General features: G+C 36.0%; 2 protein-coding genes across 2 annotated transcripts; both read right to left on the bottom strand.

The window, feature by feature from the left end:
• Positions 1–4,065: 4,065 nt before the first annotated feature.
• On the bottom strand, positions 4,066–9,801 carry LOC145421583 (C-type lectin lectoxin-Phi1-like). The gene is made up of 2 exons (XM_080292073.1): positions 9,461–9,801; positions 4,066–5,368 (listed from the first exon to the last, which is right to left on the bottom strand). The coding sequence occupies exons 1-2, from the start codon at positions 9,792–9,794 to the stop codon at positions 5,022–5,024; spliced, it is 681 nt and encodes a 226-aa protein (XP_080148199.1). The 5' UTR covers positions 9,795–9,801; the 3' UTR covers positions 4,066–5,021.
• A 1,898-nt stretch (positions 9,802–11,699) lies between these two features.
• Positions 11,700–14,461, bottom strand: LOC145421398 (secretory phospholipase A2 receptor-like). Its single transcript, XM_080291674.1, has 2 exons — positions 13,528–14,461; positions 11,700–12,607 (listed from the first exon to the last, which is right to left on the bottom strand). Exons 1-2 carry the CDS (start codon positions 13,928–13,930, stop codon positions 12,261–12,263), a joined length of 750 nt encoding a protein of 249 aa, XP_080147800.1. The 5' UTR covers positions 13,931–14,461; the 3' UTR covers positions 11,700–12,260.
• Positions 14,462–15,365: the final 904 nt, after the last annotated feature.

The raw sequence follows: 15,365 nt of genomic DNA, 5'->3' as shown, positions 1-15,365 counted from the left end.
CATGGACATATCAGCATTTGTGGTCCCTATAATCACTTAACAATGCACTCAATCAATCTAAGGTGATTCAAATATGTAATTTTTATTGGTAAAATGATCTACTTACCCACCAGAATGAGCAGGCAATCCAGCACTGCATGTTTTTTGAAACTAATATGTTAACTGTAAATGTTGCTGTCATTTTTGTCATGGATCAATAAAAACTGGACAAAGTTGAGACTAATTGAACATTACAAGACAGGAAGCAAAACAGAATACACTGACACAGGACACAGACTGTCAAAGTAAAACAGGAAACTAACACAGAGACGCAGACATGACAAGGGGCACAGCAAACCTGGAACACAGAGACAGAAACAGAAGGACTCTAAACAACTCTGAAACCAAAGACTAGAGATTCTAAATAAGACAAAAGCAAAGACTATTAATAATAAACAACACAAAACGCTGGGTCACCGATAATAATAATAATAATAATACATTTTATTTAAATAGCGCCTTTCAAAGCACCCAAGGACACTGTACAACAGATAAAAACTGGAAATATACACAATAATAAAAATAGAAGATAAAAGTTAAAGCATACAGAAATTTAAGGATAGGCAATTTTAAACAGATGAGTTTTGAGGGTGGACTTAAAAAGAGAGAATGAACTAATATTTCTGAGGTCCGGGGGTAGGGAATTCCAAAGTCGAGGGGCAGAGCAGCTAAAAGCCCTCCCTCCCATTGTGATCAGACGAGCAGAGGGAACAGAGAGAGAAAGAGAAGATGAAGATCTGAGGCAGCGGGATGGGAGCTTCATCTGTAATAAGTCAGAGAGGTACGGTGGAGAGAGAGAATGAATAGCCTTGAATGTATACAGAATTATTTTAAAATGGATGCGAAGTTTAACCGGGAGCCAGTGAAGTTGCTTCAGGATTGGGGAGATGTGGTGGGTAAAAGAAGTCCTAGTAATAATACGGGCAGCAGAGTTCTGGACACGTTGGAGCTTGTTGATAGATTTTTGTGTGAGGCCAAATAATAATGAGTTGCAGTAGTCAATTCTAGAGATAACAAGATTATGGATGAGAATGGCAGGGGCGTGAGGTGTGAGGAAGGGGCGGAGACGATTAATGTTACGGAGTTGGAAATATGCTGCACGTGTAATATTATTGATATGTGAGTTAAAGGATAATGTGCTATCGAGAATGACACCCAAGCTTTTCACAGAGGGAGAGATAGGGACCAGCGAGTTATTGATGGTGAGAGAGAAGTTGTTAATTCTGGATAGCAGTCGTTTAGTGCCAACCAGAAGAAGTTGAGTTTAAGGAAATTGGAGGAGAACCAAGAATTAAGTTCAGCTAGACAGAGGATGAGGGAGGGTGGAGGAAGAGTAGAGTCAGGTTTGGTAGAGAGATAGAGCTGGGTGTCATCGGCGTAGCAGTGGAACTGAATATTATATTTACGAAAAATATGTCCGAGTGGAAGAAGGTAGATGATGAAAAGAAGGGGCCCGAGGACAGATCCCTGGGGCACCCCAGTGGATAAAGGGGAAAGCTGAGAAGTGAAGGATTTTAATTGAATGAACTGAGTGCGGTCAGATAGGTATGATTTAAACCAGGCTAGTGGAGTGTGAGAGAGACCAATAGAAGCTAATCTGCTAAGGAGAATGGGATGAGAGATGGTGTCAAAAGCTGCACTCAGATCAAGAAGGATAAGGATGGAGAGGAGACCAGAATCAGCTGCCATAAGAAGGTCGTTTGTTATTTTTATAAGAGCAGTTTCAGTGCTATGTAGAGGACGAAAGCCAGACTGGAACTGTTCGTAAAGGTTATTATCAGTTAGGTGAAGATGGACTTGTGAAGCAACTATTTTTTCAAGGATTTTTGAGAGAAATGGTAGATTGGAGATAGGACGAAAATTATTAAAGTTGTTGGGATCTAGACCAGTTTTTTTCAGAATTGGGGTAATAGCAGCAACTTTGAAGGAAGCAGGAACAGTTCCAGTGGTGAGTGAAGAGTGAATAATAGCAGATATGAGGGGAAGGAGAGGGAGTAAGCAGGCTTTGACGAGGACAGTGGGGATAGGATCAAGCTGGCAGGTAGAAGGCTTTGATTTATGGATGAGATCAGCAATATCAGCTAAGGATGGAAGTTGAAAAACAGAGAGGAAGTGAGAAGGGGGAGAAGTTAGGACAGAGAAGCTACATTGAGCATTAGGGTCCAGGTCTAAGTGTATTTTATGAATTTTATCAATAAAGAATAGCATTAGAGCATCACAGAAGTTAGATGAATAGAAATGAGCAGGCAGAGAATCAGGTGGCCTGTTAAAAGAGTTGAATAGTGAGAAAAGGGTCTTGGTAGAGTTCTCACTTGAGCAGACAATGGCAGAGTAATAAGCAGATTTGGTTTGACTAATACATTCCTGGTAAAACAGAACGTGGTTATTAAACATATCCTTATGAATAGTAAGGCCAGTTTTTTTATAGAGACGTTCAAGCTGTCGGCCTTTAGCTTTCAGTAGTCGGAGTTCAGGGGTGTACCAGGGTGCAGAGCGAGAAAAAAGTACAGTTCTGGTTTTTTGTGGAGCCAGGGAATTTAAAATACTGCTAAGGCTATGATTATAAAAAAAGTACCAGGTCCGATGCAGGACCATGACAGAAATATGGAAACTGTAAACGAAAAAGAACAAACATATAGATGAAAATAATGCAGCTAAGAATAAACAAAGAAGATTAAACAAATAAATGCTTCAACAACCACTGACTTATTGCAATGCTCTTACTTTGTGGAAACTATATGGAAAGAAAAATCAAATTTTGAACAATGAAAGAAAGAAAAACTACTTTAAACTTCAACCTATATATTATAAACTTTGAAAAGCACCACAAAGTTTTAATGTATATTTGATTATTTGTGTTTCCTTGCTTCTCTCTGATGTCTCTATTTGATGTGTTAATGAAGACTGCATTCAATAAAGTTCCTCATCCTGCTCCAACAGAGAAGACTCTGTTGAATGGATTTGAATATGCAAACAAGAACTCTAAGCTGGCCAAACACCAGGCAATATAATAACAATATTTACATAATGTAATGGAAAAAAGGACAGACAAGAAGCCAAACCTGCTGTTTGACATGCTGAAAGACACAACTAAAAACATCCTTTCTGTTAGAGCAATGGTAAAAGACTAAATTAAATGAATGTTTTTAATAATTGAGATTTGTTTTTCTTTGTAGTTGTGGTCATTCTGAAAACTGACCAACAAGTTAAACAACAAGAAAGTATTTGTGTAGAAGATAAACTAAATTCATGCTGATAATCAAGTTTATAATCTTAAATCTAGAACACTTTTCTGTGTTCTAGATGTGTTCATATCTATTTTAACTACAACTTCTTAATAATACTGACATAGTTTGAATACTAGTAGTAGCAGAAAGTAGCATGTAACTAAAGACGTATGGAAAGTTTACAATCCAACACGCTGGACAGAGTTTATTTGTGTCGTCAATAATCATTTAAAATTATTGTAAAACATTTCTTTCCAGGAATTTTATTGAGAATATACAGAAAAATAAAAATGTGTGGACGGTTAAATTATGGCTGACAGCTGCTGCTGGAAATTTTTAAGAGGTAAATATTTTTAACCCAATAATATCATAGTGGTCACTTTTTTCTACTCAGAAGAGGCACCATTTACACAAATGTTCAGTCAGTCCATAGAAAAACATGTCAGTGTGGTTTAACTCAGAAACTCTGATGAGCGCACAGAGACACTCATGATGTGTCTCTGTGTGCACGTCTTCAGGTATTCCTGTCAGTTCACCGTGTTTAAGGGTTTTTCATGTTTTAGTTTTAGATCACCCAGTTTAGGTTATTGTTTCGTTTCACCCATGCCCTTCATTTGTATTTATTTTACCAGCCTTAGTAAACTGCTCGTTTTCTGTTACTCCACGTCACGTTTCACTTTCTGTTTTGGTCTGCATTTGAGTCCTTTTTTGCTACACATACAGTCTGCCACTGCCAGCATAGCACACAGTGTGTCTCTGTGTGCTTTGCTAATGAAGTCTGCACTCAGTAAAATATTCCATTCTGCTCCAGTAAAGAGGATTTTATTGTGTGCATTTGGATATCATCATACAAACAGTGCTACAATAACAATATTTGCATCATATCATTAAATGGAGAGCAAACACGATGTTGAACTTTGGATCAACCACCCCCCCAAAACCAGTCATTTCTGATGGGACTACATATAATGAAAAATAGGCGAATGAGTTTTTTTTTTTTTACTTTTTGAGATGTATTTTGGAAAAAAATAAATAAAACTTCAGATTTCTAAGAAACATTAACAATTTCTTATTCCTTCAGAATAAACAATGATCTTTGTTAATTTATTTTCAAATGATACCTAACGTTCATCCGACAGCTTTCATTACTAGTAAAAATGTTCATTTTTTTTGTCTCTCTGATGTGTTAATATTAAAGTGGTGCAAACACATTAGTCACTTTTCTGCACATTTATTTTATGCTGGCTTTAAAATCCGAGTGAGGAATTTGGCAACAGTGAATGTATCCAATGCATTAACTCATTGCTCTTGCTTATTATTATTTCACATTTTTTTCTCACATTTCACACTTTCAATAAAGTAGCATAATTCAGCCAATATTGAGAGTTTACAGTCCAGTGTATTGTTGTAGTTTATGTGGAGCACTCTCAATCAGAGTTCAAAAGTATCACAAAATAGATACATTTGAAATCCACAATGGTGTGGATTTATTTATTTTTTTATTTTTTTTTACTGCACTACAAACATCTTAGTACATTTAAAAAGAGAAAAAAACGAAAATGATTACATGCAAAATCCAGTGTTATTGTATTAAACAAAAATCCTGTCCAGAGTGGAGGTTTGCACTCAGAGTGCTTCTTGTTGTTATATCCCATCAATCTCTAGCCTGGATAAAGGAAAAATATAGTAAGTGTGATTACAACACTTACTAGAAATATAAGATTTAAAACAATTAATTTAGCATGGTTCCAAAGCCTATGATAAAGAACAGATGAAGCTAAACATCTCTGCATCATTTTTCTTGAACCATTTATGTTCTCCTCTTGTCTCCATGGCTACAGCCAGGTTACAGTCCCCAGTGTCTGTGTCATCGGCCCAGTTCTCATAGCAGACAAGCTGGTCATTGACCCAGAACCACAGATCAAGAGCACAGCTGTAGCGCAGTCCCAGCCAGATGTGGGGTGTGCTGGCATTCTTGGCTTTCTCTTGCACCAGTTCCTGCTGTTCAAGGTTTGTGATGGAGACCAGGTCACGATGGTGCTTTCTGCAGTAATTTACAGCCTCATCCCAGTTTTTCCTTTCATTGATCAGGATCAACTTTTCTGCCATGAACAAACAGATGTTCAGTTCAAATTAAATGAAATCAGGTTTCTAGATTTTCTACCTCAAATACAAAAATACATGAGGAACAAACAAAAGAATACAAAAAACTAAACAAATTTCATAAAAATAAGTGTTGGACAGTTTGTCATATTTTTTACTTTCCTGCTGTAAGTTTTTCCAGCTTAGAATTTTCAATTTACTTTATTAAAGTCTTATTATTTAAATTTAAGTGAGCCTTTTTTATATTTAATTTTCTTTTAATCAGGAGGATTTAGAAACAAGAATTATGTCTCATTATAGCTGTAAATCTAGAACCTATTAGAAACGGTAGCGATACCCACACTCAGAAACTAATATGACCCCTGTGACTCAGGTTCCTGATGAAAGGAGGCTGCATTATGTGTCTGGGGTGTAGCTCTATCTCCATAACAGCTTGCATTATTTAGCTTTCTTTAAATGTATCTTTAACTTGATTTTCTAAAGACACAACTTAAAATAGCTCGAAACCTTCAAAACTAAACTACCAACATTATGGGAATAACCACAGCTGTGACATTATGCTCAGGATGACTTTGCTCTGTGTGGCAGAGAAACAGTTTTCTGATCAAAGGTCTGGTATGAAATTTTGTGTAATGACATTTGGCACCACGAGATGGTTCAGCAAAGCAAATGAACAGTGTCCTGGTGTAACATGAGAGGCAGAGAAAGCACCGTGGGAGGACGGGTATTCAAATGAGCAGGATAGCACACAGGGGCTAAAACACCAGCAGCCAATTATCGCATCTTCTCATTTTCATTAGAGATGAGCTGTAGATATGTTTAAATATAAACACTTTGTTTAATTAATACAATTATTGTCAAATATTCTCACCATTATAGCAGATAAAGCGGTGAACATGAGAACAACCAAAATCCAACAACCCACCAGAGCTGTCAATCACTACACAGTTCTCAAGATGTCCGCCTCCATCATTAGGGTCATTTCCACTCCATTTCACGTCTTTATCATTGAACTCCACTCCTGGCAGAGACCAGTGCCACCTCCTGTTTTCTTTTCCTGAGATGCTGTACAGCCCAATCCAGGCGTTTCCTTGATTCTCTGTAGAATCTGTGTACAGTGTCTTCATATATGTCATGTTAGGCACTGTGGCCAGGTCTTTATATCCTTCTCTACAGTAGCGCTGAGCTTCGTCCCAAGTTTTAGGCTCTTTAATAAAATAGTATTTATAGCCTTGGCATAAAATCAAGAAACACTGACCTAAAAACAACAACAACAAGTTGTTCAGAAATCTACTGATGGCAAAAATGTTGTTAACAAAATTATATCCGGAGGGCAGAGGTCCCATAGAGACGTCTCACACATGGTTGTTGACAGAAATTGTGTTTTGGATGTTGTTATCTGACAGGTTTTGTAAGCAGTTCACAGAAACCTTCATTAATCTCAAGTGATGCAGTAAATCTGTGGTTTTTAATGCTAAATTGATCGACTTACCGATCAGGATGAGCAGAAAAAGCCTCCCGTGCATATTTCCTCTGTTTGATGAAACTAAGATTTTAATTGTGTCGATTTTGAGTTAATATAGTTAGATGTTTGAGTTAGATGAGTTCTAAGGAAGACCAGTGAAAGATGGATGAAAAAATCAAGCTGTAAACAGGAACCACAACAAGCAGGACAATTTCAAATAATATGAATAAGAAATTAAAGGTTGGATCCAGTTTCTTTTACATAAAAAAGATTATTATTACAAACCAAGAGAATTCCTACTTTAAAAATTCTTAAAATGTTCATTCTAAAACTAAAAATGAACACACAACCTGGTTGAGAGCAGGTTGTGTGTTCAGGTTTTCAGTTTAAAATCAGTTCAGCTTTTTTATTTTTTATTTTACCATTCTCTAAGCTGTCGCTACATTTGCAAGTGACTGCAGCATTAATCTTCTATTTACAACAGTCTTGCATTTTACTATTTTATATTTCATGTTCTTAGATTTTTATCACAAATTTAACCACCATCAACATTGAAAAGAAAGAAAAAGACCTTCTAGTGTTTAACATGGACATTAATTGAAAATAACTAAAAGGAAACAATAAGATGGGAGCTCAGTCACAAAGCCCTCCTGGTGTTTTACTATATGATTGTAAATATTGGTCTATTTCTTTCTGAAAAGCATAAAAATGAAGTTTAAACTGTCTAAGAATACAAAACTTTATGAGAAATATATTTATTAGTTTTTCATATTCTTTTACTTTGTTAAAACAAAAGCATAGTCCAACATAATTTCAGAGCTACTGTTTAATGTTGATTTACACAAAAAGACCAAACTGGGTAACATGAATCATTTAAAGTACAAGCACACGACTTTTCAGACATTTTTCAGTGGCTTGGCTGACTCGAATGCACCATCTAGTGTTCAAGAAAAAAATTGAAAAAAGAGAAATAAAAGTAGACGGAAACAGAATAAACTCTTTATGTTAGACACCAAACTAATAATTACATATATGTGGTTTTGAGACACATTAGCTATTATAAGCATATAAATGCTGTGGTGTACTTTGCTGTAAACACCCAGAAAGCTGTAACCTGACCGTTTTTCAACAAATAAAACATTTTTAAGTTTGAAATAACAAAACAAAAAAGGGATTCTTATTCTGTAGTAGGTAGTAGTAAACAATATGCAAAAAACAAAACAAAAAAAACAACCTTAAGAATAAACACAAAGAGAAATTATCACTGTTAGATGTCATCTGCTTCTAGTTTTGATTTTGATTTTTTGACTTCATAATTACGAGAAATATCAACTCTATAAGCAGTCATTTAGACTGGTTTAAAAGCCTATCGCAGCGAACAGATGAAGTTAAACATCTCTGAATCATTTTTCTTGAACCATTTATGCTCTCCTCCTGTCTCCATGGCTACAGACATGCCACACCGTCCAGCGTGATCCTCATTGGCCCAGTTCTCATAACAGACAACCCGGTCACTGACCCACAGCCACAGTTGAAAAACACAGCTGAAGCGCAGTCCCAGCCACACATACGGTGTGGTGGCGTTCTTCACTTTCTCCTTCACTAATTCTTCCTCTTTGGGATTTGTGATAGAGACCAGATCATGATGGTGCTGCTGGCAGTAAGTTAAGGCCTCATCCCATTTTTTGTTTTCTTTGATCAGAATGAAGTTTTCTGGCATGAACAAACACAGGATGGTCGGTTAAAAGGAAACAAATCAGGACAAAAACAAAAGAAAAAGAATTTAAGCATTTTCTGTTTCAAATCTTTACTCCTCTTGATTTACCCGTGGTAAAATCATTAATGTCATATGACTTGTTACCCAGAGTATACCTCGACCACCCCAAGTTATCGAGAAGATTTCTTTCTTTCTTAAGAATTATTTACATGTAAGTTGCATTACAGGCCCTCACTGACAGAAACTGATGTGACTAATGTGTCTTAAGTTCCTTACAAAAGAAGTCTGCATTAAGCGTATACCTTTATCTCCATAAAAGCTTGCATTATTTCACTTTGATGATGACTTCTTTTCAATAAGAATAAGAAAGATTAGTTTAGTTTGAATATGTATTCCTCGAGTAAGAAACATGACAGATACCAGATGTGAAAGATGCATTTTTGCAAATCTCACCGTCATCATAGCAGAAGAAAGGTTTACTGGTGTTATAAGTAATAATAAGAGTTGGAAATATTTTTTACTTTCCTGATGTAAGTTTTTCCAATTTAGAATTTTAACTTTTCCTAATTTGCTTTATTAAAGTCCTATTAACTAAAATCTTTCATGTATGAGTGAGCCTTTAAAAAAAAGGGAAAAAAACTGGAGAATTCATAAACAAGTATTATTATAAACTAATATGACCCCTGGTTCTTATAAGGTTCCTATAGGGAGGCTGCATTATGTGTCTGGGGTGTAGCTCTATCTCCATAACAGCTTGCATTATTAAGCTTTATGATGAAACATATACCAACCTCTTCGTGTAAAGCTTTTCCATGAGACTAAGAAATATTAGTTTAGCTTTAACCTTTATTCCTCAGTAAGAAAACTGACAGAAACCAGATGTGAAAAATGAATCTTTATAAATCTCACCATCACCGTAGCAGAAGAAAGATTTTCTGGTGTTACAATCATCAGCTTTCCATTTTCCTTCTTTGTTTAATTCAGTCATCGCACATTTCCTGGTGCCGCTGTCAGTTTTAGACAGCTCTTCAGGTAACTCACCAACATCTCTCCAGTGTCTGTAAGAGTCATTACTCCCATCTGACCACCTCCAGGTGTCTCTGAACAGGCCGATCCACGATCGTGGTTCATCAGAACTCTTAAATGTACTGACTGCTTCCTTTAACTGTTCTGCTCCACTGGCCAGGTCTGTGTGGTGCTCTCTGCAGTAGCTCTGAGCCTCACGCCACTTTTTTTTTTTCATTGTCAATGAAATGTAGTGATTTGTTTTGTTCTGTGGAATAAAGAGAAAGACAAAACTCATAAGAAATGTACATTTCTATCTTTAAATGTATCTTTAAATTGATTTTCTAAAGACACAACTTAAAATAGCTCAAAACCTTCAAAACTAAACTACCAACATTATGGGAATAACCACAGCTGTGACATTATGCTCAGGATGACTTTGCTCTGTGTGGCAGAGAAACAGTTTTCTGATCAAAGGTCTGGTATGAAATTTTGTGTAATGACATTTGGCACCACGAGATGGTTCAGCAAAGCAAATAAACAGTGTCCTGGTGTAACATGAGAGGCAGAGAAAGCACCGTGGGAGGACGGGTATTCAAATGAGCAGGATAGCACACAGGGGCTAAAACACCAGCAGCCAATTATCGCATCTTCTCATTTTCATTAGAGATGAGCTGTAGATATGTTTAAATATAAACACTTTGTTTAATTAATACAATTATTGTCAAATATTCTCACCATTATAGCAGATAAAGGGGTGAACATGAGAACAACCAAAATCCAACAACCCACCAGAGCTGTCAATCACTACACAGTTCTCAAGATATCTGCCTTTATCATTAGGTTCATTTCCACTCCATTTCACGTCTTTATCATTGAACTCCACTCCTGGCAGAGACCAGTGCCACCTCCTGTTTTCTTTTCCTGAGATGCTGTACAGCCCAATCCAGGCGTTTCCTTGATTCTCTGTAGAATCTGTGTACAGTGTCTTCATATGTGTCATGTTAGGCACTGTGGCCAGGTCTTTATATCCTTCTCTACAGTAACGCTGAGCTTCGTCCCAAGTTTTAGGCTCTTTAATAAAATAGTATTTATAGCCTTGGCATAAAATCAAGGAACACTGACCTAAAAACAACAACAACAACAAGTTATTCAGAAATCTACTGATGGCAAAAATGTTGTTAATAAAATTATATCCGGAGGACAGAGGTCCCATAGAGACTGCTCACACATGGTTGTTGACAGAAATTGTGTTTTGGATGTTGTTATCTGACAGGTTTTGTAAGCAGTTTACAGAAACCTTCATTAATCTCAAGTGATGCAGTAAATCTGTGGTTTTTAATGCTAAATTGATCGACTTACCCATCAGGATGAGCAGAAAAAGCCTCCCGTGCATATTTCCTCTGTTTGATGAAACTAAGATTTTAATTGTGTCGATTTTGAGTTAATATAGTTAGATGTTTGAGTTAGATGAGTTCTAAGGAAGACCAGTGAAAGATGGATGAAAAAATCAAGCTGTAAACAGGAACCACAACAAGCAGGACAATTTCAAATAATATGAATAAGAAATTAAAGGTTGGATCCAGTTTCTTTTACATAAAAAAGATTATTATTACAAACCAAGAGAATTCCTACTTTAAAAATTCTTAAAATGTTCATTCTAAAACTAAAAATGAACACACAACCTGGTTGAGAGCAGGTTGTGTGTTCAGGTTTTCAGTTTAAAATCAGTTCAGCTTTTTTATTTTTTATTTTACCATTCTCTAAGCTGTCGCTACATTTGCAAGTGACTGCAGCATTAATCTTCTATTTACAACAGTCTTGCATTTTACTATTTTATATTTCATGTTCTTAGATTTTTATCACAAATTTAACCACCATCAACATTGAAAAGAAAGAAAAAGACCTTCTAGTGTTTAACATGGACATTAATTGAAAATAACTAAAAGGAAACAATAAGATGGGAGCTCAGTCACAAAGCCCTCCTGGTGTTTTACTATATGATTGTAAATATTGGTCTATTTCTTTCTGAAAAGCATAAAAATGAAGTTTAAACTGTCTAAGAATACAAAACTTTATGAGAAATATATTTATTAGTTTTTCATATTCTTTTACTTTGTTAAAACAAAAGCATAGTCCAACATAATTTCAGAGCTACTGTTTAATGTTGATTTACACAAAAAGACCAAACTGGGTAACATGAATCATTTAAAGTACAAGCACACGACTTTTCAGACATTTTTCAGTGGCTTGGCTGACTCGAATGCACCATCTAGTGTTCAAGAAAAAAATTGAAAAAAGAGAAATAAAAGTAGACGGAAACAGAATAATAAACATTTTATGTTAGACACCAAACTAATAATTACATATATGTGGTTTTGAGACACATTAGCTATTATAAGCATATAAATGCTGTGGTGTACTTTGCTGTAAACACCCAGAAAGCTGTAACCTGACCGTTTTTCAACAAATAAAACATTTTTAAGTTTGAAATAACAAAACAAAAAAGGGATTCTTATTCTGTAGTAGGTAGTAGTAAACAATATGCAAAAAACAAAACAAAAAAAACAACCTTAAGAATAAACACAAAGAGAAATTATCACTGTTAGATGTCATCTGCTTCTAGTTTTGATTTTGATTTTTTGACTTCATAATTACGAGAAATATCAACTCTATAAGCAGTCATTTAGACTGGTTTAAAAGCCTATCGCAGCGAACAGATGAAGTTAAACATCTCTGAATCATTTTTCTTGAACCATTTATGCTCTCCTCCTGTCTCCATGGCTACAGACATGCCACACCGTCCAGCGTGATCCTCATTGGCCCAGTTCTCATAACAGACAACCCGGTCACTGACCCACAGCCACAGTTGAAAAACACAGCTGAAGCGCAGTCCCAGCCACACATACGGTGTGGTGGCGTTCTTCACTTTCTCCTTCACTAATTCTTCCTCTTTGGGATTTGTGATAGAGACCAGATCATGATGGTGCTGCTGGCAGTAAGTTAAGGCCTCATCCCATTTTTTGTTTTCTTTGATCAGAATGAAGTTTTCTGGCATGAACAAACACAGGATGGTCGGTTAAAAGGAAACAAATCAGGACAAAAACAAAAGAAAAAGAATTTAAGCATTTTCTGTTTCAAATCTTTACTCCTCTTGATTTACCCGTGGTAAAATCATTAATGTCATATGACTTGTTACCCAGAGTATACCTCGACCACCCCAAGTTATCGAGAAGATTTCTTTCTTTCTTAAGAATTATTTACATGTAAGTTGCATTACAGGCCCTCACTGACAGAAACTGATGTGACTAATGTGTCTTAAGTTCCTTACAAAAGAAGTCTGCATTAAGCGTCTGGGGTATACCTTTATCTCCATAAAAGCTTGCATTATTTCACTTTGATGATGACTTCTTTTCAATAAGAATAAGAAAGATTAGTTTAGTTTGAATATGTATTCCTCGAGTAAGAAACATGACAGATACCAGATGTGAAAGATGCATTTTTGCAAATCTCACCGTCATCATAGCAGAAGAAAGGTTTACTGGTGTTATAAGTAATAATAAGAGTTGGAAATATTTTTTACTTTCCTGATGTAAGTTTTTCCAATTTAGAATTTTAACTTTTCCTAATTTGCTTTATTAAAGTCCTATTAACTAAAATCTTTCATGTATGAGTGAGCCTTTAAAAAAAAAGGGAAAAAAACTGGAGAATTCATAAACAAGTATTATTATAAACTAATATGACCCCTGGTTCTTATAAGGTTCCTATAGGGAGGCTGCATTATGTGTCTGGGGTGTAGCTCTATCTCCATAACAGCTTGCATTATTAAGCTTTATGATGAAACATATACCAGCCCTTCATGTACACTTTTTCAGTGAGAGAAGAAATATTAGTTTAGCTTTAACATTTATTCCTTCAGTAAGAAAACTGACAGAAACCAGATGTGAAAAATGAATCTCTGTAAATCTCACCATCACCGTAGCAGAAGAAAGATTTTCTGGTGTTACAATCATCAGCTTTCCATTTTCCTTCTTTGTTTAATTCAGTCATCGCACATTTCCTGGTGCCGCTGTCAGTTTTAGACAGCTCTTCAGGTAACTCACCAACATCTCTCCAGTGTCTGTAAGAGTCATTACTCCCATCTGACCACCTCCAGGTGTCTCTGAACAGGCCGATCCATGATCGTGTTTCATCAGAACTCTTAAATGTACTGACTGCTTCCTTTAACTGTTCTGCTCCACTGGCCAGGTCTGTGTGGTTCTCTCTGCAGTAGCTCTGAGCCTCACGCCACTTTTTTTCATTGTCAATGAAATGTAGTGATTTGTTTTGTTCTGTGGAATAAAGAGAAAGACAAAACTCATAAGAAATGTACATTTCTATCTTTAAATGTATCTTTAAATTGATTTTCTAAAGACACAACTTAAAATAGCTCGAAACCTTCAAAACTAAACTACCAACATTATGGGAATAACCACAGCTGTGACATTATGCTCAGGATGACTTTGCTCTGTGTGGCAGAGAAACAGTTTTCTGATCAAAGGTCTGGTATGAAATTTTGTGTAATGACATTTGGCACCACGAGATGGTTCAGCAAAGCAAAAGAACAGTGTCCTGGTGTAACATGAGAGGCAGAGAAAGCACCGTGGGAGGACGGGTATTCAAATGAGCAGGATAGCACACAGGGGCTAAAACACCAGCAGCCAATTATCGCATCTTCTCATTTTCATTAGAGATGAGCTGTAGATATGTTTAAATATAAACACTTTGTTTAATTAATACAATTATTGTCAAATATTCTCACCATTATAGCAGATAAAGGAGTAACCATTAGAACAACCAAAATCCAACAACCCACCAGAGCTGTCAATCACTACACAGTTCTCAAGATATCCGCCTCCATCATTAGGTTCACCTGCACTCCATTTCATCTCCTCAGCATTGAACTCCTGTTTTCTTTTACTAAGATGCTGTACAGCCCAATCCAGGCGTTTCCTTGATTCTCTGTAGAATCTGTGTACAGTGTCTTCATATATGTCATGTTAGGCACTGTGGCCAGGTCTTTATATCCTTCTCTACAGTAGCGCTGAGCTTCGTCCCAAGTTTTAGGCTCTTTAATAAAATAGTATTTATAGCCTTGGCATAAAATCAAGGAACACTGACCTAAAAACACAACAACAACAAAAAAAAACCACAGGTCATTCAGAAAAGTTTTGTGAGCAGTTCACAGAAACCCTGCACTAATCTGAAGTGATGCAAATCTGCTGTTTTTACTGTTAAAATGATCGACTTACCCATCAGCATGAGCAGAAAAAGCCTCCGGTGCATATTTCCTCTGTTTGATGAAACTAAGATTTGAAAGACAGATAAACAACCATCAAAGTTAATATAACTGCACCACTTTCACAGATAATAGGGTAATATAGGTAAGGTAATATATGAGTAAGAAAACATGCAGTTTATTTTGCACTGTAAAAAAATACATTACACATGAGGGGAATAGCTACTTTAAAAATGTTTTTGAGTCTTTTAAAAATCAGCAGAAATACAGAATAAATACTGTAAGTTTAATGTAAAGCCAGTGCTGAGCTAACAATGTAAATTGAGACTGAAGTTTGAACTTACATCTGATTATTCTTCTTTCCTTGCTTCAGTCCGATGCCTCTGCGTGTTGTGTTAAAGAAACCTGCAGTCAGTAACATGTCTCTGCTTCAACAAAGATCATTCTATGGGACTCATTTAAATATTCCAACAAGATGGTCATAACAGAGGTAATATAATACTAATATTTACATAATGTCAAACAAAGAGA

The sequence above is a fragment of the Astatotilapia calliptera genome, chromosome 17, assembly GCF_964374335.1.
Source record: "Astatotilapia calliptera chromosome 17, fAstCal68.1, whole genome shotgun sequence".
Taxonomy (NCBI): Eukaryota; Metazoa; Chordata; class Actinopteri; order Cichliformes; family Cichlidae; genus Astatotilapia; species Astatotilapia calliptera.
Note: the sequence above shows the minus strand (reverse complement) of the source record. Positions and strands in the feature narration are given on the sequence as shown.